At 38.6% G+C, this 27,337-nt stretch overlaps 2 protein-coding genes across 2 annotated transcripts in view; both read right to left on the minus strand.

The window, feature by feature from the left end:
- LOC108602301 (calcyphosin-like protein) overlaps positions 1–24,450 on the minus strand; it is a 48,206-nt gene extending 23,756 nt beyond the window's left edge. The window contains exon 1 of the mRNA XM_033294041.1: positions 24,354–24,450. Within this exon, the coding sequence (XP_033149932.1) occupies positions 24,354–24,383 (30 nt within the window). The 5' untranslated portion in view covers positions 24,384–24,450. The remainder of the gene's footprint in view (positions 1–24,353) is intronic.
- A 1,139-nt stretch (positions 24,451–25,589) lies between these two features.
- On the minus strand, positions 25,590–26,602 carry LOC108602502 (rRNA 2'-O-methyltransferase fibrillarin). Its single transcript, XM_017990630.1, has one exon. It carries the CDS (start codon positions 26,525–26,527, stop codon positions 25,673–25,675), a length of 855 nt encoding a protein of 284 aa, XP_017846119.1. The 5' UTR covers positions 26,528–26,602; the 3' UTR covers positions 25,590–25,672.
- Positions 26,603–27,337: the final 735 nt, after the last annotated feature.

Raw genomic sequence — 27,337 nt, forward strand, 5'->3', positions numbered from 1 at the left:
GCAACTGTGGCAAGCGGCAAGCCTTGAGTGGTAACTTCATTTGCTGTGGTTACTACTATTGAATTATGGGCTGCCACCCAGCCACACACACCCACACAGCTGCTAACTGCCTGGCAATCAAGTTTATTTAACATATAAGCCTTCAACTTTAAGCTGTGCATAAAACTTAAAGCTGATTAAAGCTGCTTCGAACACAAAATCCAAACGTCAAACGTTTGGGGGCAACACAAATGTGTCGTATAAACTCAACCGATTGCAGCAAAATCCGCACGAAAAATTCCTCTGGCATTTGTAATCGCTGTTCAATAATTTTTTGACCATTTTATGGCCAAAGCTTAGAGTCTGTCACACACTCAAACATAAGCGCACTTGAGCTGCTACATACGCCCGTATGCCATACATTAGACTTTGGGCTTACAAGTGTCATGTTTTAAGCGAAGTAACAACTAAACGTAAGATCGAAATTAGATGTATAAACAACAAAACCGATTAACCGATTGAGACGCACAGACACACAGACTGTATCCGATTGCCACTAAAATTTATTTGATTTTATTGCCAAAGCGGCTTATGGGGCAGCACGACAATTGCCATGCTGCTCAGTCGGATTATAATTGACACGGCTTCGAAATGCTTTAAGCTTATTTACCTCAATCAGCCATACAAGTGCGTAAGCGTCATGCTTTAATATATAAAATAATCGTATGCAACACGCTAAACTTCATTTACAAGCTAGCCAAGTTTTGTTTGTTATTGTGTTCACCCTGCGTATGATTAATATCTGGCGCAATGCCTAATAAACTGCAAATGAAATGGACAATTGTTCAACGCTAGGTAAGCCACACACATCAATACATCAAATCGACACTCACACACACATACATACGCGCGTACACGAGCAACGAGCAAACATTACCACATGACTGCGTTTGTAGCTCTCGTTGTGTGTGCTTTTGGCTTTGAAAATAAATTGCTTTGGCAGTTTGGGCCAGCAAATCCGCTCATTGTCGTTTTGTACTGTTACTATTTGTTGCCTTTGCTGTTGCTGTTGCCACTTGCGCCGTTATTGCTGCTGCTGTTGTTGTTGTTGTTTTTAGGGCCGCAACTTAATAACCATTGTCCGTTGCCGCTGCCGCTGCCGCTGTTGCTGTTGCTGTTGCTGCCACGTGTTCAACGTGGGAGCTATAAACTGTCATTTAAGTTGTTGTCGATGTCATGCTCATGGCTCTCTTTAGTCCAGAGCTCTGGCTCTGTTATTGTTTTAGCTAAGATTTGTAGCTGCAGCCCAAAACCCTAGCGAAAGTTTCTTCTAGTGCAAAAAGCGAAAGTAAATCTACTTATTTATGAGGCAATCACCGCCGGCAAGCCAGCAAACGTACTCCCGAGTACAATAAACAAGCTCAGCGCACACAAAACGAAACAGACAGACAGACAGACAGTCAGTCGAACAGACTAAGCATAATAAGCTTAGTGGCAAACATGTAAAGATCGCTGCAATTTAAAACTTTTGTTAGGCCAACAAACTGCGCTTTGACATTGCTAAATTAAATCCTCAAATAATAATAATTAATTATGTGTCAGTACAAGTTTAAATTAGCATTGGCATTGTGCTTTTATTTATTTTTTTTAGTTAAATGCCACGCTTGCTAAATAGCATTGATTTGCCAGTCTGTCGCATTTAATTATATTAATGGTCAAATTGCATTGCCGACTGCATAAGTAAAAAATAATTAAAATGTAAAATAATTTGTGCTTAAATGCAAATCGCATTATACAAATCAGTTGATGATTATTAATTGCAGACAAACTAGCAGACGAAACGTTAATAATGCAATTGAGTGCATCAGTATTTTATGTTTATAGAAATTTAAATTTTGCCAAACGTGAAGCACTAAAAAAGCGCTGAGACTAAAAAACTGCTGCATATAAAAACGAGGGTAAGTCAAAAAATAACAATAAAGCGGTGAATAAAATTGATGATAGCTTGTCAAACATAATTTCAAATAAATTCTAAATTATAACAAACTTCATGCGATACGAGCAAATCTGCAGCTGCTTTCTTTTATTTATTTAATTTCATTCCCATACGAGAACTTGCGGTTTAACCCACTTACTTTGCAAATAAAAATGTAATTCACAAAATACATATATATACAGCCTTTGTTTTATGCATAGAATCAATTGACCTCAATAAATTTTTTAAACTAGAAAACTAACTTTCACTTTTAGCGTTCTATTTTTTTAAAGCTGCAAGTTATTTCATCTCTAGCAATTTGTTTGTTTTTGGTTAGAGCTATTGTTGCCACATAGTCGAGATTAAATAAATAAATAAATAAGAGCTATGAAAAAAATAACATTAAATATATGACTAAAATCTATAATATTTAATTATTCCACAAGCTTTAAGTAAGTCGCTCTAAATCATTAATAATACATTTTTAAAAGTGGCTTCTTTTTAATAAACAAAACACAGGTTTTTTGACTTCCTGTTAAAAAGCTTTCCAAGCCTTTTTTCTTTTTGGTCAAACTAATTTCCTTTTATGTTAGCTGTGCTAATTTGTTAATTATGTATGTGAGTGTCGAATGCATGACAGCAACCACACAACAGAGCACATAAACATATATGAAAGCGTAAATTTTTCAAGTCCCATTTATGCATCATACGCCACGTTGACTCTCAAAGCGGCAGCCATATATGCGGCACTGACCAGCAGCAGCATAACTTTTTTTTAACTGACTTTTCAATTTGCACGTTGCGGAGCTTGAAAATCAAAGCAGCGAAGCCAATGCACTTTTTATGAACTACCAGATTGAAGAGTGAAGCCTAAAAGCCAACTAGAGCAGTTTAATTAATTTTGCACTTTAAAAATTGAGTCCCCAGCTCAATTCAAAATATGTCCAACTCCAAAGGCAGCTGTCAACGCCGTTTAGCAAACTATATACAGCTATCTACCTGCAGCTTTAGATGCTACAGTTCAAGCATATAGGCGTATATGGTAGGCGCGGCACAAACACAAAAACAAAAAACAACAAAAATGGAACGCAAACATTTGCACACAACTCATGCGCGTTTGTGTGAGAGTTTTTTGTTTTTTATTTTTACTACATGTGTACTTTTGTGATTACATGAATTTTTAAAAGGCGCGCATTCGCACACACAGCACACACATACATACACACACACACATGGCTATATGCAGTGTATGGCCAAAAGCGCTGGGGTGACATGAGAACTACATTAAAATAATTTATTTTAACGCTTTTTTTTTGTCATAACCCGATGGGGAAAAAAACTCATGTCCTTTAATGATTTCATCTTGTACGCAGCATGCCTTTTACTGTTGTTGTTGTTGCTGTTGCTGTTGTTGTTGTTGTTGCTCTTGTTGTTGTCTGCCTGCTTCTGACCGTTACAGCATGCGCTGGCGTTGTTCAAGCTTTTGCTTGTTGTTGTTGCTGTTGGGTTTTTGCCAAAATGACTGCGGCACGCATAGCACACACACACACAGCTACAGATATATGTGCACATAACGCATGGTTATTTCATTAAAATGGCCTTTTGTTGTTTGTAAATGTTGCTTATTATTAACGCTGCTTTATCGCGTCTCTTTGAATATCTGCGCAACGACAATGACTGCAGTTTTATGGGTCATGGCGTCGCAAGACACAACATTTGCATTACTGCCATGACAATCATGTTTGTTGCTCTTATGCCTGTTGGTCTTGTTGCTGCTTAATAAAGACTAATTGACTTTTGGGCTTGATTCAAGTACTAGCAGCAGCAGCAGCTGATTGCCAATTTAAACAAAGGCTCTTTAAGCGCATTAACATTTAAATTACAACATATCAAAGTGTCTGCGCTTACATTTGAAATGTGAACAAGGCATTTGTCAAGCACATTGCATTGCGCATAATTCGCATGCAATGAGGGATTAGCGCTCAATCATCTTAGATTGTTGCATTTAATTGATTCAAATAGCAACTTGGAATAAAGTTGCGCTCTTAAAGCTTCAACTGCTGCTCAAGCATTGCCACAATTGCGTATTTAATTAACCTCAATCATAATGAAGTACAGATAATGCAAGTTTGTGTCCTCGAGGCTGCCAAACTCATATACAAAACATAATTAGTCCCGCGAGTATTTCGCGCAAAGCAAAGCCTGTTGATAATGATAATAATAAGGCTGTTTCTGCTGCTGCTTGGCAGAGAGAGAGAGAGAGAGACTGGCTCAAGTCAAGAAAATTGCAACTGTCATTATTGCTGATTGAACGCCATAAATTTAGCCCGAAACCGCGTTGCGTATACGCCACCGCAAATCGCGCGCTTAGCTGACTACAACTGCGCGCAACTCGCGAAACTCGCGCAACTAAACTTAATTACATTATATTGCGATATTAATTTATTAACAAATGGCATTTCCCTGCGCTGCGTTGGCGTCGCTTAAATAAATTACCATATTCCTTTTTTTACATCAAATGAATGTGCGCATGTTATGTTATTGGAAATAATTTAATTATACAATAAAATGCCAAATTAAAGAGTTTTGCAGCAGCACTCACAGGCCATTTAAATAGCATTAATAATGCATCAACACCTGTAACACACGCACACCCAAAAATGCTTACGCACTTTAAAACACAAAAAAGGGCAAATATTTTACAATAATCTGACACAGCTAAAAGAGCTTATCAATAAATAAAACAATATGAATAAAATGTGCAGCTCTGCACGCATTTTACAGCTGCACAATTGACGCTGCTTCTGCTGCTGTCAGGCTCATAAATCAGCAAACAGCTGCAGCATATGTATTTACCATTTATAAAGCATATGCAAATTGCTTACAATATAAAGGCACCTCAACAAGCTTGTCTTGTGCCAATTTGTCAGCAAAACTAACAAATTGTGATTATAGATTTCCTCAAACAACTTTGAGTAAGTGAATGGATCGAAAAAAACTGCAATAAATTCGAGATTAAACAAGGTAAGATCAATTTGCAGATTAATTGCTTAGTAAAATGCATAAAAGTGTTTTTAGCATATTGTTGAGCTAACGACTTGTCGCTAGCTGTAATGTTGCAAATCGCGATTTAACGCCCGAATATACATATATTAGAAAACGACGAGGGGTTTATTTAAAATATACAGATTTATTACTGACTTCTGCAGGTTTAGCTTACAAAAGTACAGAGCAGAGTCTGTCCGATTCGAAAAACTAGAGCGAGTCAAGTTCTTACTAATGAATAATTAAAAGCACGGCCGTATTAATTATTATTAGTAAATAAAGTGATTAAGCGATATGTCAAGCGACGGTGCGACCGGCTTGAGAGAGCGAGTAAAGTTTAACTTGTTAGTTGCGACGATCGAGTGTAAGTAAAGATGAAGAGAATTATAGGCTCGGCCTCCTAATTCTTAGCGATAGATAAAATCATAGAAGATAAGTGATAGCGAGAGGAACTTAATGAGAACGCACAAAGTGAGCGCGACCATTTATTAGTGCAGTGCCAAATGCACGCACAAAGAAGAGAGGGCGTAAGTGCAAGCGCAAGAGGAAAGCGCGTGAATACAAGCATAAAGAAGAGAGCGCTTGAGTTTCTTCAGCGCTGTGTGAAGCGAAAGTGAGAGCTCATACTAGATCAGCTGTTCTTAGCTGAGGAGTCAAGTTTATTGGGCTTGCATCGCCAAATACATATTTTAATTCGCCTTTGTAATCTAACAAATGATAATGTAAGCTTCACATAGCTAACACTAACTGAAGCATTGTTTATATCGTTTTAATAAAGAGCAAGCAGTAAATTAAAATACGAGCTTTAATCCAAATAAGTAAAAAATAACAACATTAAAAGTCAAAGCCGACATATTTTTTGGTTGGCCTTAAATCAAATCAAACAATTTAAAGTTTTTGTTGCTAACTCAATCATCGTCGCATAAATAATCATTATGATATTACTAAATGTTGCCTTGGAGTTGTTTAATCTAAGCAATACCCCAGGCAATAGTTGTGCACATTATAAACCCAAAAATTGATAAAAAGATAAATTTTGTAGCAGGGGCAAACTATTTTTAGTAAAGTAGCCCAGAGCGCTTTGCCTTGCTCAATTGCCTTACATAAAATGTAAAGAACAAATAAGATATAGCTTTACTTTTATGAATTTCATAATTGTTGTGTCTGTCGTCTCGGCAATAAAATAATTTTCAGTTGACTTTTCATTGTCACATGCGTTTCACAGCTGTAGCTGCGGTATTTGCTCGGTGGTAAAAAGTTTCTCGCAAGCACTCGCATAATTAATAATTAAATATTATGACGTGATGTGTGCGGTTTGACTTGACATGGTTGCCCATGAAAATGCAGCAGCAACAACATGACTAATAATAATATATTCCATGCCATTGCAATGCTCTGGCTTTGGCTTTGGCTTTGGCTCTGGCTCTGGCTTTGGCTTGTTGTTTGCCTTATGAGCAAAGTTTGAACAGGCTTACAAAGCATGCAGCAATTACTGTGAGCCAAAGCCGTTTTTAAGGCAAACGGCACAATTAAGAGCTGGACATGAGCGAGTTTGGGATTACGCCATGTTTTGGAGGCCAACCAAGCCAACAGCTAACAGTTGTACGAGGCAATAAAAGTTGCCAACTACTTGACCAAAAAATACTAGTTTGATGTTATGAACTGTAAGCCAACAATACAAACAGCTAGACGATTTAATTGTTATGCAAAAGCGCTCGAACGCAGCAAGGACGCTGCTTAAACAATTGTTCAAGGCTTTTGTAAAATTTATAAATATAAAAATGGCGTTCGTCTTTATAACGAAATTTAAGCAGTTTAACATTACTGTCAATATCGGCACAGAAATTTAATGGCAAGCGCATTTAAAATGCCAAAAGTCAATTACTTTCGGAGATGCGCAGCCAATTCAATATATGTGTGGTTCAAGGCGCTTATTTAATTAATTACGATAAACAAGTGGCAGCAAAAGCGACCAACGCAAACGGCTGAATAATTATTTTGCCAATGCCATTGCCATCGCTCAGTATTAATGAAGTTTTTGCATACGCAGTTGCTGTTATGTGTTTGTCTCACTTAAAATTCGTTAAGTTGCAAACAATTAACGTTGTTGCATTAAATGAAATCAAAGGGCGTTGCCGCCTTGCTACAAAGCAATTTACATACCAAACTAAAAATTGCTTTAAATTTTTTAAAGCGAGTGCCAGCGCTTCAGGGTCATTTATCAACATGTAGATTTTTTTTATATTTCTCGTTGTATAAAGTTCAATGGGCCTCTGCACTGCACACTTGTATAAATTGCGTAATTTTTATACACACACACACATACACATACACATGTGCAATTGAAGAGATAAATTGACTGATGTGTTGTGGGTGCCATTGGCTTGTCCTTGTCTGTCTTGCCAGTTGATGTATGTGTCTGTCTGCAAAAAGTGTCGGCAGATAGCAGCAGAGCTACCCTTAACGTTATATCGCCGCTCGCTTTTATTTATTTTTGCTATTGGCGCTTTCTTAAAATAAACTGCTCTGCAGCCACGCACACAGCTTCCGGCACCACCCACACCCACACCCAAGAGCAGAAAAGAAAAAAACAAAAGACCGTAATGGCATCAATTTCCGCCTGCCAAAAAATTCAAATTCAATCGAAGGTGTAGCTAAGCTAAAAGCCATGCACTAGTATTAGCGTCAGTGCAAAGTGGTTTCTATTTCAGAGACATGAAGCTTGAGCTATGCTGCTTGTGTTGCTTCAGCTGCTAAGGACAAAATTTAAATGCTAATAATTACACTGCAGTCAAATTTTAAGGCATGGCGCAGTTGGCAAATCTCCAGGCTCACTGCGCATAAATCTTGCCGCTGGAAATAAATCGAAAGCAAAGCAAAGCAACTGTGCTATTAAAGTCGAGCCGAGGCGAGCCCCTTGCACCAAGTTACTGACTGCTCAAAGCGTTATATGTTGGTTTGGTTGCCATTGTAACCACTCGAAAATGTCAATGACAATGATGATGAACTGCAAAATAGAGCGCTGACAGCTGCAACGAGACATGGGCTACAAAACTGGTTGGTTGGTTGGTTGGCTGGATAGATAGATAGACAGGCGGCTAGACAGACAGATAGATGCCTGAATATAGAATATGTGGCACAGTGGCAGCAGCAGGCACAGCAGCTATGGGGCACTCTGTAGTGTCTTCAGTGGCAACGCGCCGCTTGCATGTGGCATAATTTCAAATGTGGCGCTTCAGAAATACTTTTGCACTGGTTGAATGCTTCACTGTCTCAACGGGCCATACGGGCTGTGCCAAAAGAACTGGAAACAGTGCAGCAGTTACAGCTGCAGCTACAGCTACAGCTGGAGTTGAAGCTGCCCCGGTTGACAGTTTGATTTGTTGGCAGTTGGCAGACAATTGACGACTGATGGATGGTGTACTACATTGTTGGGACATATCACATTGACTATCAGTTGCATCTTCTATATATTCTATAGACAATTTAATGTGTTTTAATTCGCTTTCATAATTATAATGTAGCCTCAGTTCTTATTGCTACTTAACAAGAATAAATTAAACAAAATATCTTAGAATCGAAAGAAAGTCCAAGACTGTGAATGAGTAACAAAATTATTAAAGCTTTTAAACTTCATAAACAAGCCCCAGAAGCTGTCGCTAACAATGATTCTATTTATAAATACATTATTACTACTTATGCTAGCAGCTTGTTGATTTTATAATATTTGCACAAAAGTATTTTCAAACTTACAATAGAACGAACTCTGAGGTTATAATCAGCTATGTAATTTTGCAAAAAGTTCAAAAATATATAAATAAATCAAAGAAAGCACGGACACGGACAAGTGCAAGTTTTAAGCATGGACAAAAGTTTGTTATTTTAAATAAAAAATGAGCCAAAGTCTGTTGCAAGTGACGAGTGCCAAGAAAACGCCTCACGAATCCCAACTACGCTACACAACAGAGTCAGAGAGAGAGAAACAGCAGCAAAAAAAAAAGAAAGCAAATGCATAAATAAAACAAGCGGCAGTTTTTCCACCATTTTCCACATTGTTACCAACCATATTTTACGTGCCTGCACTCCCAGTTCCCATTCACATTCCCATTCCCCATTGCCGCACCTGAATTGCTGCCGCTGGTAAAGTTTGTTTTGTTGAGCGAACTTGCCTTGCAGATGCCTAAACGAAATGAAACTTTGCTCAAGCAAAAATGCTAAAAGCAGCAACAACAACAGCAGCAGCAATGATTGCAAAACCTGTGAAGAATAATTAGCCTAAAAACAAACATACCATGGCCCCACACACAATAATACTTTGACAAAGTACAAAATAAAAAGTTCATGTGAGTTCATGTGGCAAGGCAGTGCGTATACTTGATGAACTTGTCTTTAAGACGCGTTGGCGGGCAGGGCGCTGCTGCTGCCTACGTTGCCAGCATGAAAGAGTTATTCCAAAAGCAAGCGCAAATGAGTGCCAAGAGGCTTAAAGCGTAGGTTAGGCAGGCTTCATTTGCTTAGGCGCAAAACAGAACAGAACGTCCGTCCGTCCGGATATTTGCGAGTGCTCAAGAGTCTGTGCTGTGCTGTGCTGTTGCTCTTCGCATAGCTAATTAGTTATGCAAAAATTCATGTAAACAAGCTTAATTCAGTTAAATGTTTGTGTTTCGTCATGCGCGTGTTGATTAGCCGCCCCCTCCCTGCCGCTTCCTGCGCTGGCTGAGCCCCTTCACCTTGGCAAATATCATTGAGTTTTATCGGAAGGGAAGATTCAATTCACTCTGACATACTTACTCACTTTGTTCTTTGCTGTTGCTGTTTGAGTTTTATGTACTTGCGTGTAAACATGCATGATTAAGTTGCCAGCGCAACCAAAAAGAAAGCAAGCCCAACAAATTTGCATAAGCCAGCAGTCTGGCCTAATGAGCCCCAGCAGAGAAGAGAGAGAGCTGAGCTGAGAGCTGAGAAAGCTGCGAGGCAGCGCCTAATGGTTGTATGTGACAACGCCTTGCGCTTCCTTCCGTTGAGCTGCAGCACGTAACCATATCTTATCTTCGTTTCACACTTTTTAGTCAGCCCAGACCAGGCCAGGCAACGGGCATTATGCTGCTTGCCAACAATGTGGCCTGCCAACTGCTGACCCTACTACAATTGGGTGAGCAGCTCTCATTTTTCTTATTTTCTAACACACACAGAGAGACACACACGTGTAAATTATGACGCGAGTCTGTTATTTTACTTTCCCGTTAGCCACAGCACATATTTCTTTCACACACACACACACACACACAGGCACATACGCATACAAAGAAAACGTTTTGTGGGAGTTTTGCCAAACTGAAGTAAATCTTCACTTGGCGCTGTCGACTTTTGCGACTCAAGCGCAATTTTTTCCACAGTTTCCACTGCCAAAAAGTTCACAATTACCGTGATTGTCTCTCATACACACGTTCATGTGTGTGCGTGTGCTTTGGAGTATTCCACAAGGCACACTTAAGTATGTGGCAGCTTTATATTGTTGCTACCTTTGTGACTGCCATTTGTAAATCAAACGAATTCTCAGCAGACTTTGCTCAAAGCTTAACCCATTATTTAAGTAAAGTTAGTTAGTGCCATGATAACTATGAAAGTCTCAGTACAGTTGAAATTTGAATAAGCGCCACAATAGTTGACAAGCAGCAACAAAATTGCAGCAGCACCTGCATGTCTGTGATTTAGCCAAGCAACAAGCCAAACTAAAGTTGGCAATATGCTGAAGCTGAGCGAGTGGCACAGCTAGTAAATAAATAACAAGCCAAGAATTTAACACAACGAAGCTGAGATACTCTTCAATGCGCACTCGACTTTTCTTTCACAGCTGCATGCAAACTTATTCAATTCCAGGACGAGCTCAAAGCATCCTCAGCGGCAGACAGAATATGTGAAGCATTTGCCAAGACAACAACGACAATGCAAATACAATGCAAATACAGAGACAAATGTAAAATAATACGTGACAATAATGCTGCCAATGTCAGCGCTGATTAGCCTGGTTTATTTATAGCTGCACTTTTTCTATAACATTGGCAGCTACAAGTCGAGCTCAGCTGTTGCCTTGGCATGTTCATTTCCAGTGACAAACAGGAATTGCATTTGTCTAAAAGTTTGCTTACGAATTAAGTAAACGTAGAGCAGATTATTTGTAGCTTTATAAATTTGCCATAAATTGTGTTTGACTGTTTGCTTCATTTCAGCAACAGTGCGTATGCTTTATATATTGTAATATTTACACTAAATTTTTATAAGCAAAAATAAACATTTGGAAATTCATTGGGTTGCCCGCAAGTTTGGGCTTAAACTTTTGAGTTACAATTTGTGTGAAGTTCTTGAGACGCCTAATGAACCGTGCAACTGTTTGAGCTTGAGTGTGTGAGTGTCTGCCTGTATGTGTGTGTGTAGGCTAAAGTAAATATTATTCGATGCAAGTGTACAGATGTGTCGAAAAACATTTTCAGGTGGCTGCTGCTGTGGCTAAGACACAAGCCTCAGTCTGTTTGTGTTTTTGCATAAAATATTTACAGAGCTCTTGTGCATGTCTGTGTGTGTCTCTGTGTGTGTATAAGTGCGTGTGTGTGTGCATGACAGTGGCCTTAGCCAAGTCCAATTTAACCAAATGTACAAGCAACATTTGCAGCCGTGCTCTGTTGATGATTTCCCTGCGCTTTCTTTACTCACTATTTGTGCTTTTTTATTTGCTGCATGTTTTGGCTGCTGCTGCTGTTGTTGTTGTTGTTGTTGTTGGTATTTGTGTTGTTCATTTTTATTACATACTTTAAGTTTATTTAGGCGAGGCCGCACGAAGCGTGAGAAGCAGACACCACATCAAAGCATACCACGTGCCACGCATGACTGCCAGTGGCCAAAAAAAAAAAAAAACAGAAAGCAAAACAAAACAAATTGAGACTGCTCCAATTGCAACACACACACATACACACACGCACACACATACAGCTGCAGACACAGAGCGAGTGACCACAAAACATGCTGCCGGCTAGCCAAGGCCCCAAAAGAATGATGCAGAAATAAAAATAACAAAACAGTTGCTGTTGCTGTTGCTGAAGCAACAACTGCAGCAGTAAATCAACTGATGCCCAGTTCATATGTGTGTGTGTGTGTGTGCTTGTATGCACGTATGTGAATTTGTAATCTAAACTTTTATGCTGGCCAACGAGTTGAGCTCGCTCGCTCGCTCGCCTGCGTTTTTTTCATCAACATGGCAACAGGAAACGGAAATTGCTGCTGTTGGAACGCGTTTGACAAAAAGCACGACACTTGCACCTCAAGTTGCCAGCAAACTTTCAACTTGATTTCGCAGCAACAACAACAACTAAAATTACACAGGTTTATGCAATTGCCAACAGCTTTTTTGTTGCCCACACATTGACTGCGCTCAACTCTGTTCGTGTGTGTGTGTTTACAGTTATTGCTGTTATTTGTTTATTGGGCCATTGGTTAAGCGTGGGCAAGCAAGCAGTTTAGCACACACACACATACAAACGCTTTAACTCAAATCAAAGCGAACTCTGGCAATTGAGGCTAAAAGTTTACGTTTTCCTTTTTAATAGCTTGCTATAGTTTGGCTTTTGTTTAGCTTTTTTATGGCCAACTTTTTATGCTTAAGTGGCCGATTTTCTGCACATCGAGAGAGAGAATTTGCTAAAGCTGCTTTAAGCTTGGCATTAAGCGAACTATGCCGCAACTTGTTACCTGATTTTATGCAGAGGCAAAGCAAAGGCGACCCCAAAGGCAACCAGACACAAATTCGCAGCGACATGCAGCCACAAGCCACACACACACATACACACACATACACACACGCACACACACACACATAGAGACAAACGTGCGCTGGCATTGCCAGTTGGTTGCACAATTTCGCGGGTAACTTGCCGGCGAACGTTAAAAATTTTTAACTTAAATTACTTTTCGTAATAACTTTATTTTGTAATTTACGTAAGTAGAAGTAACATTTATGCAGCTGCATCGACCGCCAGGCTTGCCAAAGTAGCTTTCAAAACTATGACGCGGCGCGCACGTAAAACACAAAAAAAAAAAAAGTAAAAAAGGAAACCGGAAACTTAGCGCACACTTTTAAATATCCTTGCAAATTTGCGCTGAGCTAAACTAGCGCTGAGGCATGCAACGGCTGCAGCCAAAGACTTTGCATAACATTTTAGCCTTTTCGAGTTGCTGCTAAACTCGGTTGTTGTTGTTGCTGCTGCTGCTGCGGCCAGCAAAAGAAAACTCTTAGCCCTGGAGAGCTAACTAATTTATCTGCTGTAGGTTGTTGCTCAATTCTCAATTTGAACTGCTAACTGGACAAACAATTAGTTTAATTTGCTTTTTATTCAAAGCAATGCCTTGATTAAAGAAAAACAGCCGAAACTCTAATGAGCAGAGCATTTCTTGTTTACACTACACTCACAGTTTGTTATTCTTGTTGCCGCCGCCGCCGCCAGTGCGCATTTGTCCTTGCGGCATGCCATTTGCATTTGTGTTCTGGCCAGGCCAAAAGCAAAAGCCATAACCACAACGGTGAGAGTAACAAAGGCAGCAACAAAGGCATACAACACACACACTTTACCTCAAATGCTCGAGCACACAAAAGTGCAGCATACTTTGCAGCGCTTAACATACATACACTTGCTATACTGACACACAAATCAGATTGTCGAGTGCCTAAAGTAGAACATAATGCAGCAGCGCTGGCAACTTCAAATGCAAATATACTTTAAGTAAAATTCCCACAGGCATATTTGCTGAAAGCTGACACTGCAATTTGCATACGCATTTGCTTTTTAATTATGTTGCACTAAGCAAAGTATTTGCGTAGCAAATCAATCAATAAATTTTGAAATCTCATTGCCAAAACAGCAGCAATTTGACCATTTCAGCTGCTAGCTGCAATTAAAAGCTGCAGGCAGCAGCAGTGCAAGCAAAAGTGCAGAGAGAGACGGAGAGAGAAAGTGTGTGCATGTGTGTAAGCGAAAGTGTCGCCTTTGGGAAACTCAAAAAAAGAAATCGTAGCTTTCTATCCCAAGTGAAATGTGTAAATTTCAAAAGCCCCATTGATGATTGAATGCAGTGACTGCGCAGCTAACGTCAACGTCGACGTCGACACCGCTGGTTCAACAAAGTCGCTGTCAGTTTTTTGCTCAGTTTTGTCTCAATCTCAATAACGAAATGCAAATACGCAAAGAAAAAAGCGAAAACAAACACATTCGCACACACACACACACACAGAGAGAGACAAATACGCAAAGCAACATGAGAGATCGGCTCTAGTGTAAGCAAATCGTATGGTTCGCAACGAGAAAGTACAAAAAACCAAGCTGCCAAGTGCCCAAGTGGAAGCAGCGTAAAAAACTGAGCAGACTTGCAAAACGAATGCGCTATGTTCTATAAAAAATAAGAACTAAATATACTTAAGCCTACAACGCATTGAAGTATGAATTGTAGTATCAATATTATAAAAATCAATTGCCTTTTGTTTTATTTAAGTTTTGCTATGCTCGTTTCTAAAAATCAAAATGCTTTGCTTTGCTGTTAGTTTGGTGTATGGGCAAGGAAAATGGCTTTATATATAGAATTGCAAATTCAATTTCGATTCAATTGAGCATGTGTTGGCAATGGCACATCCATATGCTATATGTATGTGTGTGCATATGAGTTGTTGCACTTATTGTGTGCGGTCTGTGTCTGAGAGTTTCGTTGTACTGTTTTGCTGCTGCGCTTGTTGCATTGTCACTTTCAGAATGTAAGCGACACGCTACCTTTTGTCAATAGCGAAATTCGATTTGGCATGCCTGCTTCTATGTAGAGTGTATCTGAATATAAATCTATCTATAAGCACATACTCATTAGTGTTGCTGCATATACAAAATAGTGAAAGCTACAAAACCGCAATATTCACACAGTCTGTGGATTGTTGTTGGGTAAATCAAAAGAGAGTTTTGTTCTGCCTCTAGCACTATCATCGACAGTTTGTAACATAAACAGATGCTGCTCTTGATTATATATATTATATTTTTTAATTATATACAGAGAAAAAGTATGTAGCTTAATTTCTATAAACACCATTTGAGCTAATAATTCATTTAAGCGACGTATTAAAGTTTTATTTCTTTGCCGAAGGTCGAGTGCAGAATATTTTAGTTTGTTTCGAGGAAACTCAAAGTGAGAAATTATTTTACTCAATGCCAACGAACTATAAGTATTTAGTTATAATGTGCGCCATATAAAGTAGGTTACCATTTAATTGTTTGGCTTGAGTTGAATTCAATTCAATTCAATAAAGTGCTTCGAATTGACTGGACTGGTTAGTGTTCAACGTTCAGTTGCTGGTTTGGGCTTTCATCAAAATGTTGGATAAGCATTGCTTTGATAAAATTTGTGCTATAGCCACAATGTTAGTTTATTCTACAGTAGTGCTCATTCTAGAATTATGTATATTTTATAATGGCTTGGACTGTACTTCAGAAGTCTGCACAAAAACTACTGAGAGTTACATTGAAATGCTTGGCAAGCTTCCCTCCGTGATACAAATAATAACACTTCTGCATTACTTGACTGGCAGATGGATTTATCTATTAAAGGTAACAGCCCTTTTTTTTGTTGGCAATAATCAAATATACAACAATCTATATAATTGCAGGATATGACGACTATCAAAGCATTCGCTATCTGCACGATGTGGCTTATACCTGCCTATATTTTAACTCACATTGTAGCTAGGAAAATGATCAACCCATTACTATATGTTCCAAGCATCTTTACTATAGGTAATTGGCTTTATCAATAAATATATATGTTAAATATAACCTTCTTAATTCTAGCGCTAATCGTGTACGTTTCCAAAGACTTATATAACTATTATATTGAACTCAATATAAATAAACCGAACCCTGATATTTATGATGACTAGCAAATTAAAACTTGAAACTTCTTGGTACATCAAATATTTGTATATTTGCAGCAGTCAATGACATTAAGCATTTTTAAAATATACTTATATAGTATTTAAATATATATCTATTAATTCATTTATTGGCAAAGACTTTCAGCGTTTAAAGTGCGTACATGAATTAACAATCTGTTATAATTACAGACTATGTTCTTATTTTTTACAGTTTATGTTTAGTCTATAATAAGTCAGCTGGCCTACAACTAACGAGAAGGTAGAGAGGCTATACTTAAATTAATTGTTGTCTTCTTCTAGCAAATATCCCAGGCTGCATTTACAATTCACATGTTTTATCAGAGTCGAGTATGAACCTGTTTTATTTATTAATTAATAATAAAGTTCTTTTGACTCTGCGTACAATTATTTTTCACCATGAGTTGTTCATGAGGCCGAAGTTTACTCAATGTCAAATGAACTTTTAGTATTATGTTCTAATGTAAGCTGCATAATGTAGCTTAGCATTAAAACTATGTATTTGAATAAAGTGCCTCAAATTAGCTGAACTGGCTGGTGTTCAACGTTCAGTTGGTAGTTTGAGCTTTCAGGGAAATGTTGAATACGCATTGCTTTGATAAAATTTGTGTTATAGCCACAATGCTATTTTATTCTACTGTTGTGCTCTTTATAGAAATATCTATACTGTATAATGGCTTAAACTGCACTCCAGATGAATGCAGTGGTAAGTCTGTTTAGTTTTCAGTATATAACTTTACATAACTTAACATATTAACAGAAAAGCATCTCATAAGAGTAGTTGACAAACTTCCCTCCACAATACAAGGAATAACAATTTTGCATTACTTGACTGGCAGATGGATTTATCTATTAAAGGTATAAATCCCTTGCTAGTTGGCAACAATGAAATAAACAAAAATCAATATAATTTTAGGATTTGCCGACTATCAAGGTATACGCTTTCTGCACGCTTTGGCTTATACCTGCCTACATTTTGACTCACATTGCAGCTAGAGGAGTGATTAACCCATTACTATACGTCCCAAGCATCTTTACTATAAGTAATCAGCTTTATATGCTTTATTTATTGATAACTATATAGTATTAAATATAGCATATTATTTCTAGCGCTAATGGTATGCATTTGCAAAGACTTCTATAACTATTATATGGAACTCAATGAAGACACGCCGAGCCCTAAAATTGACGATGAATAGCAAATAGTACAAAATTAAGAATTTTCTGTTAATCAAATATTTGCATATTTGCAGCAGTCAAAAAAATCACCGATGACATTAAACATTTTTAAAATATACTTTGCTTATTTATTAAATTTTCAGCGATTAAAGTGCATACATAAATTGACACTCTATTATACTTACAGACTAAGTTATTATTCTTTACAGTTTATGTTAAGTTTATACAAAGTCAGCTGGCCTACTACTAACCAAAATGTAGAGAGGCTGTAATTAAATTAAAGATTGTCTTATCCTAACAAATATCTTCTGAGTCCAGTATGAACAGCTTAAAATAACTGATTGTGTAAAATAATTTTGCTCAGTGCCAAAAGAACTTTTAGTAATCAGTTATAATGTAAGCTATCTAATGTTGTTTAGCATTACACGTATTCAAATGAAATGCCTAAAATTAGCTGGAAATTAGCTATCAACGTTCAGTTGTTAGTTTGGCTTTCAGCGAAATGTTGACTACGCATTGCATTGATACAATTCTTGCTCAGTTCATAATTTTACTTCTCTCCCTTATAGTGCTCTGTTTTCAGCTCAGTCCAATAAATAATGGCTTCATCAATACTACAACACTTAAACTACTTCCCTCATTGGTACAATTTTCAACAGTGCTGTATTTTTTGCTTGGCAAATGGGTTTATTATTTAAAGGTAACAGCCCGTTTCTTGTTGAGAATAATCAAATAAAAAACAATCTATATAATTTCAGGATAAGACGACTAGCATAGCATACTGTATCTCCACGATTTTGCTTATGCCTGCCTACATTACAACACACTATGCAACTAGGGGACTAATCGACCCATTTGTATATATGCCAAGCATCTTTACTATAGGTAATTACCTTTATCTGCTTTATGTCTTTATGATAACCTTTTTATTTCTAGCGCTAATGGTTTACATTTTCAAAGATTTCTATAACTACTATTTTATTAAAATCGTTGAAAACACTCCGCCGAATACGCATTGCTTTGATTATGTTTTTGCTAACATGATGATGATATTTTTGGCTATTGATGTGCTCATTATGGATGTCTATATTGTAACTAATGACTTCAAATGTACTCCAGATGTCTGCATTGGTAAGTCTGCCTAGTTTTTTGTACATAACTTGTGAATTTCAAATATATTTGCAGACGATGCTGGGAATTTCAACAATTTCTATTCCTCATTTCCCTTAATAATACAAATAATAACAGTGGTACATTTTATAGTTAGCAAATGGGCTTATTATTTGAAGGTAAAAACCCGTTACTAGCTGGGAATAGTGAATAAAAGAAAAATCTTTATAATTTCAGAATGTGACAACTAGCATAATATTCGCTGTCTGCACGATTTTACTAATACCTGGCTATATTTTAACTCACATTGGAGCTAGGGACCCATTACTATATATCCCAAGCATCTTTACTATAGGTAATTAGCTTTATCTGCTTTATCTTGTTATAAGTATTCTAAATATAAGCTTTTGTTTCTAGCACTAACGGTATACATTTTCAAAGATTTCTATAACTATTTTGTCAATAAAATGAATGAAATCAATGAAAATATTCATATAGTACGCAATTCATAAATCAACAATTTACTGTTACATATAAATAAAATAAAATCAATAAAATCAGTAGCAATATTAAAAATGTTTAATATAAACTTAGCTTGTCTATCCTTTTAATAAAAGTCTCTTTCAACAATTCAATATGTATTTAAAAATTCACAAGCGAGCGATGTCTGTAGTCCAAGGGATGGATATATGATTAATATGTGGATATATGAAAACTAGCATTAGCGCCATCATATAAATAAAGATAATACTTCAATTTAAGTCCTAGCAAATTACTAAACTACACAGTGGAACGAACATGTTTTTGTGTTTTTTATAAGCAGAACCGCTGATGAAAAATAGATTCACTCAGTGCAAAAAGCACTTTTAATATTAACTTAGCTATTAATAATTAATTACTTAAGCTTTAGTTTGCCTAGAGTGCACAATTATTTTAGGTCAGTTGGTGTTGTGCGCTTTCAGCAATATGGGCTATAGGCATTTGTGTGATAAAGTGTTTGCTTGTGCCGCAATATTATATAATTCTTTTGTTTTTTTCAAAATAGGATATATTATATTTTTTTATGGATTTAGCTGCACTAATCTTCTATGTACTCGTATGTTGACGTAATCATGTGTATATAACTTTCAAATAAACGACATAATATTTGCAGAATACGTTCAGAATTCTCCTATATTGGTACAGTTAGGAGCACTGGTGCATTGTTTGATTGGCAAATGGGTTTATTATTTAAAGGTAACAACGTGTTGCTAGTTTGGAATAATGAAACAAGATTCTATATAATTTCAGGATCTGCTAACCAATGTATTATACGCTCTCTGCTCGGCGCTGCTTATAGCTGCTTATGTTTTAACTCACAAGGCAGCTTGGCTACTAATCAACCCATTACTATACATGCCAAGCATCTTTACTATAGGTGCCTAGCTTACATATTTTTTATATTTATAAGTATTTATTACATTATATTTTCAGCGCTAACGGTATACATTTTGAAGGATTTCTATAACTATTTTATTGAACTTAGTGGCAACGCTGCGCCGCCTAACATTGATGACATGCGACATAGAGAATCGTTTGATACCAATTGCGCTCGTAGCACAATTTTATTTTTTGCTACTTTTGCTTTGCTTATGGATCTTATGATATTATATCTTGGCTGCACCTGCTCTTCAAACGAATGCATTTGTATGTTCATCTAATTTTGTCTATATAACTTACAAATGTAGCATAAAATATTTGCAGGGCTGGTAAAGTCTCCCCAATCGATACAAATATGTACATTGATCCATTGCTTGACTGGCAAATGGGTATATTACTTAAAGGTAAAAACGACGCATTACTATTTGGGTATAATGAAATAAACAGCAATCTATATAATTTCAGGATAAGGTGACTAAATTAGTCTACGCTCTCTGCTCAGTTCTGCTTATACCCGCCTACATTGTATCCCACATTTTAGCTTGGCCATTAATCAACCATATACATTTGGTCCCAAGCATAATTACACTGGGTAACATTATTTGCATTATTTATTTACATATATTGTATATAACATTTTATTTTCAGCGTTAATGGCATACGTTAGCAAAGATTCCTATTATTATATTGTTGAACTTAATAAAAATATTCCTCCTCCTGATGTAGAAGATGACTAATTAGTTAAATAGTAACAGAAGCACTTGAAATATTAAGATTAAACAATTTAATTGTTCATTAAGAGAAAGTCGTATTATTATTTATACATTTGCTAAAAATTATGCAGCATCAATTAAAATCAGCAATGAGATAAAATTCATAGAAAATTCGGACTTGCATTCTAAAAACAAACAATCGAATAGCATATTTCTAAAATAAGCATATCCATATACATTCTTTTATGCTTTAGTGGAATAAATAGTTGCAATGACTGTATGGCAAGCATGGCTAATGCTAATCAAAAATTATCAAACGCATTTGCGCTATTTTTAATTACATATTGGTACGGGCATGTTAATGAGTTTTGAATTTGGAAAATTTGGTATTTTTCACACGTATATCAATAAAATGTCGTGCTGAAAGAGAGCGGGGGGTAATGCCTAGAGCACATGCATAAAATGCATGCATTTAAATCAGCAAAATGTTATTTTTAAAACTTGCAATGCATATTGCATTTAATGATAATCATTTGCACACAGTGCCTGCCATGTCAGCAAGTATAATTTTCAGCGCTGCTGCAAATTGTTAATAAAATGAATAATTTTACAAAGTTTAGTGGCATACAATCAGCAGACACACACACACACACACATACATGTATAGCATGTATTTACATATATTATATAACAACAATTGTGTAGCCGTGGGCGTGGTTGGGCAAATGCCGCTGCATAAAATCTATAATCAAATTAAAATTAACAAAACGCTCATGATTGCAAATTAGTTGCTGCAAATGTGCGCATTGAAATATCGATTTAATAGCAGCAATGAAAGCAGAATAAAACTAAATGTGTGTGCATTTGATTTTTGGCCAGTAATGTTGACTGCTTAGGCAGCCAAACGGATCAAAAGTTAAATTCGTGTTTGACTTTTCATTCGAAAAATTGGATTTTGCATTTGGCACAAACAAACTTTTTCCTCTTCCAGACAGACAGACAGACAGTCAGATCAGACAGATAAGCAGCTTGAGCTTAGCGCAGCCGTACAAAAAAACACACAACTTTTTTAGTTTTACAACTAATTTATCAAATTTTAGAGATTTTCGCTGCACTTTTTGTTTGAGTTGAAAGTTTTTTCGGGGAAAGTGAGCTGACGGCAGCGACAGCAGCAGTTTAGCCTTACACCCACCCACCCTCCAAAAACAATGGACTATACAATTTTTAATTATGAGAGTAATGTGAGGCCTAAAGCCAAAGCCATGGCTAAAACAAATCCAGTTGTCAATTTGCTAATTGCTGTGGTTTTCGCTTTAATTGCGACCACAACTCCTAACCAAACAAAAAACGACAGCCAAACCATAAGCTGCGCTCTAAAGCTACAAATGGCCCCAATAAAAATAGAACAACAAAAAAGCAAAACATACGCAGACTCTAATGAAAATAAAATGTGCTGCAGTGGAATTTAGTGAGTGGCTAGCAATGATATTTGAGGTTCGGGGCTGCCCTGAGGGCATTACTGGCACAATTGAAGCGTGTTATTAGCGCTAATTGTTATAAAGCCCTTTTAATTGGGTGTCTGATAAAGTTCAGGCTTAGAAAATGTAGGCGTGCGCTAGTGGGTGGTGGGGGCGTGGTCAGTCGTCAGCGCGAGTTTTGTTAACTGCTTGTGCTTAGAGTTTCACCTTCTTTGTTTGCCAACAACTTTTTGTGGCGAAACTTTGCTTCGAAGTATTTTTCACACGGCCCACGTGGCGTATGCGTAACAACTTGTTTACAATGCCTTTTGCAGCCTAATTAATGGCCGCATGGCAAGCCTATTAGGCACTGTATTTGCTTCGAGCAAGAAAAATCGAACGTGAGCTCTTTTTGAGATTGTGAAAGATCCAGAGAATAATGATGCGCATAAATATCCCGCCGATAATCCCAGTTAAAAGCACAAGCATTTGTTTGGATTTGTTAGCCATTTTGCAGCATTGAGTTTTCTATAATTTTTTGCGATTATTTGCGGACTTCTTGTGAGGTCTCCGCCTGTGTTGGGCTGTGTTGGGCTAGGACTGGGCTGGGTTAATGGCCCCTCAATTGCTTGGCATAAAACGAATGGCAGGCCATTAGTTATGCGGCTGCCAAAGGACTTATTAATATGCGCCATGTGCAAGGTGACAGCACAGACAGCACACCGAGAGACAGAGGGAGAGCCTGGGCATAGCCTAGGTTTTAGCACAATTCACACGCAGGTGCTCCATAATCGTCAGCATCAACGTCTGAGCACTGTGGTTGTGGATGCTGGAGCCGGAGCCGGAGCTGGAGCTGGAAGTTTGTCGCTGTGTGGTTTTGCGGACATGTAGTTGTCATCAATGCAAATACAACGCAGCACACTTGTCAGCAGCCGTCGTCATATTCGCATGATTGATCAAGTGTGTGCGTGCTGGGGACAGCATTAAGGAGCAGCAGCAGTTTCGCAGTCGCCGTCACCGCCGCAGTCGCAGTCGCAGTCGCAGTCGCAGCACCCATTGCCGGCCATTTTTCTGACATTTAGTTGACAGAGCAAAATTTTTGTTTGCTCGCAATGCTTGCTCTCAACATGAACATGAACAAGGACATGGAGCCATCGACAACTGACAAGCGACATTTACATCGCTTGTAAATGCGCGATAGTAGTAGTAGTAGTTATAGTAGCTGTGTGTGTGTGTGTGAAGTGCTTAAAAAGCATTTCAGTGGTGTGTGGGGGCAGCTGTGGGGCGAAGGGTCTGAGCACTCAAAGCTTATTTGACATTTATCAGTGCCGCGTCGACTGTTGGATTACTTCGATTTCTCGCACGAGCAACGAGCTGCTGGACATTGATGGAGCTGTTTAAAGCATTGGCCAGCACGCACTTGCCGCTCCAACGTGCGAGCGCAAATTTTAATGAAAAAGCATACGCCATGGAGTACGCCACACAACCAAACCACAGCTTGGACCAATGTGATAATCCAATCGGTAAAGCCCAAACCGCAGCGACAGAGTGCCTTGTCTCTAATGCAATTCGTGATTCAGCATAAAATGCCAGGCATTCAGTGACAATACACACAATCTCACGCTTACCTACTCGATTTATGGGCATGCCCACGCTCAGCCCCCCTGCTGCTGTGTCTGTCTGTCTGGCTGGCTGGCTGCTTGCCTATTTGGAGCACTATCAAACGGGCGGATAGGCCAATTGCCAATTGTCAGATACAATTTATTCTTCTTCCCTTAGATGCTGCTCACACACAAACCGCACCAGCAGCTTCAAGCGCTTGCACTAAATGCGAATTGAAAATAAAATATTACACCGAGATTGCAGAAAGAAAAAAGACGCACGCCAAAGCAGCAGCAGCAACAGCAACAACAACAATGAAGCCCTGCATACACATCCTTGCGGCAGCTTCGTTTGCCAGTTGCGGAGACAAACAAACATGCAGTGCAGCAAACAGCAACACGATTACACCGGCGGGCAGTATAGTGAGGGAGGAGGAGGGGCAGGCAGCAAACGTAACCAGCGCCAACGGTGACGATCATCAAGCGCGAAAGGAATCGTAAAACAAAAGCGACAGATAGTTTGCAGCCATGCCATAAAACCAACACCAACAACAACATCAGCCTGGCTGACTGTTTGTGGCAGCAGCAGTTGGTAGCAACGCCAATCGATTGTGTGAATTTTTTGGCGACGTTAAGTGTGAATTGGCTTCGTGGGAGTGTAAATGATGGAAGGTAGTGTGCACAATTGGTAAAGCTCCATGTAAAATGCCAAAGCTGCAGCTGCCGTCGCTGTCGCCGTCTCTGCTACTATCGTCATTTTTTGCTGATAGCGTAACGCAGCCAAAACCAACGACAACAACAACAGCAACGTCATTAACGGCCGTCCAGTGCGATAAAAACTGCACTGGAAGTCGATGGTTAAATTACAACGCGATAAACTTAATCAATAGCAGTCTTACTTACGGGCTTATAGTTATAAGACAGCGGATCCATTATTAGTGCACTCACTTGAACTTGAATATTTAATAAAGTCACTAAATTTATATATATATGTAATTACTTTTGCTACACATTTGTGTGTTGTCAAATAATCAGTGTGACCAGCGTCTAATTAAATACTGATATACTTTGTGTAGCCTAAGTTGAAATTTAACAGCGATAACATTAACTTATCGTTATCGCTTTTGGCATTTTTAACAGTTGGCAAAAACATTTAGCTTGAACTAACAGCTTGAAATATAATTACACATAAAAATAAGTTATTAATAATCGAGTACATGTAGTCACTTAATTTTTTTGCGTACTCCCAATATATTTTTAATAATAATTTAGTTTGCTATTCTTAGTAGTTAAGTAAATAAACAAGCAATAGAACAAATTGTAAGCATAAAATTAGATACATAGTTGCTAATAATAAATTCAGTCAAATGAACTTTAATAAATATCGCAGCAAACAGGGCGAGGTAAACGCATTGAGTATACGCCGTGTAGTGCACGGCGCTTAAAATGAAATACGAGCGCTGCTGGGCAACACCTTGAGGCGCACTTGGCAAACTTGCTGGAAATCATATAAACGTGAGCATCGCTTTGCTGTCTGCTTTGTCGCCCGCATTCGCGCAATCAGAGGGCGGCATTTGGGCGTTGGGCGTGGCAGCGATAGACAACCCACATGCAGCCAGAGAGAGCAAATGCAACGTAAAAATGCATAAATCCAAGGGATTTAAAGATTTTTTGCGGAATTTGTGATTTTTCGCTTTCGCATTTTATTTTATCTTTTTTTTTTATTTTCTGTTTTTTGCTGTGCAGCTTTGGCTTTGCCTTTGGGCTGCCGGCATGCGATGCGATGCGCTTTTGTTTTTCGTTGATTCCACACAACGTAAGTGGGCGTTGGGCGTGACTGGATTTACGCGCTGTCTTTTTTATTTTTAGCTGTGTGTGTGTGTGTGCAAATTTTAGAATTGTATGCTACACCCATCCTTTGAAGCCTTATGCCGCTGCCTGTTTAACACGCGCAATCAGCAACGCTACAAATTTTATATGACATTTTAAGTTGTTTTGCATGCATAAGCCCACATGCCACGCCCACGCCTGCTGCAGTAGCTTGCAACTGCTTTGATTTGCTGGCAGCTAGAGCTTAGTTTCTTTGTTGCTGCTGACAGACAAAATTTTCAACATTTTCACAGTTTTGTCTCAAAGGAATTTGCAAGTGGCGAACGAAAAAAACTTTATTTGCCATTTAGTTGCTGATGCTACACTAAATACAACCAACTATTGATAAGCAATTATTTAGCAACACGTTTATAGACACCCACCAGCATAACCTGGCCGTGGACATAAGGCTGCAACGAGATTTGCTCCAGCGTTTGCAGCTGCTCTGACTTTAGGCGATTGACGGCATTGAAGCAGTCAAGCTGCTGCGGCATGCCTTGCACTACGATGGCAAAATGGCCGCCAGTCTTTAGAAAATGGCGTGCATGCAATATAAGTATGCGCAGCTGCTCGCAATGCAACATGTCGCAGAAAATAAAGTCAACGCTGCCGAGCACCAGCTGGCGATATTTATAGGGCATTGTGGGCTCCTCGGTGATGGCCACCACATTCGGACGCCGGCTGGCAAGCGCGAGCAGCTCTCGATTCGCCCACGGACTCGTCTCAATGGCATACACCTGCCCGGTCTCGCCCACCACGTCGGCAATGTGCGAGACCGGGCAGGCCAATGTGTTGCCCAAATATATGACTTTGGTGCCTGTCGACAGCTGCACATTAGCCACGCCCTTGAGCAAAGCAGCCGCCAGCTTGGACTGATAGGGCGACCAGCAGCGAAACTTGCAGCGCTTGCTATTGAAATTCGCAAAGAAGCTATCGGCGGCGGCGGCGGCGGCATCATCATCATCCTGTATATGCGTTGTGGTCGTCTGTGTGACCAGCTGCTTATCGCTGAGCTTACTCCATGCCATATATACGCCGATATTTGCATTATTGAGCGGCTCTATTTTAATGCTAGCCCTGCGCTTTTTATAGCTGCCCACGCTATTAACGCTGGAATCATCGCTGCCCACGCTGCTGGCTGATGGCGTAGCCGCAACCGATTTAATATCGCCACGAGCACGCGACTTATTTTTCGATATGTTTCCCATTTGCTATAGCCTCAAATATTCAAGTGTAAATTCAAATCGACAAACGCTCTAACAAAACTTGAACCGAAAGCAATTGAAGCATTGATGAAACAAACAGCCCAAAGCCAGAGCTGATTATTAAACTTAAATTTGAGTTGAAAGCCCATGCAACATGTCTATTATTAGCATTTGAGCTTTGTGTCTGAAATCAGGCAATAAATTTGTTGTGCCTTTTAAAGACTGAGATTCAATGAATTATTCATACTAAGCGTGAGTTAATTTTATACCCTGCCCAAGTCAAAGGCAGTGCATATATTTGCGAACAGCAGCAGCAGCAGCAGCAGCAAGCTACCAACTCATATTTGGTTTTTATGCAACGCATTTGGAAACAATTTTTGCACATTGGCAGGCGAGCGAGCGGGCGTTGGCATAAAATAAAATTATTTAACATGTAAATCAAGGCAAAGCCAAAGCTAAAGCAAAGAATCTAACAGCGCACAGCGCAAAAACTTTTTTAATTTCAAAGCAAATAGCAGGCAGCAAGAGCGTTGCAGAGAGCGGGTGAGAGGGGGTGTGAAGCAGTAGCTGTTAGTATAAGAGGAGTTGGGGTCAGTCGGCAGATCATGTGGCACACAGAGAGCGTCGCGTTGATTATAGTCACGTAGTTGTCAGCGCTCTTTCAGCTGCAGCTTTGCAAACGAGAAATAATTATCTATGTGTGTAACTCACTCGCAGTGTATATATATGTGTGTGTGTGTGCCTGTCTGTCTGTGTGTGTGTGCGCAAATATTGACGCACAACTTTTATTTACGCGCGCTAATGTTCAAGTTT

The sequence above is a fragment of the Drosophila busckii genome, chromosome 3R (genome assembly GCF_011750605.1).
Source record: "Drosophila busckii strain San Diego stock center, stock number 13000-0081.31 chromosome 3R, ASM1175060v1, whole genome shotgun sequence".
NCBI lineage: Eukaryota > Metazoa > Arthropoda > Insecta > Diptera > Drosophilidae > Drosophila > Drosophila busckii.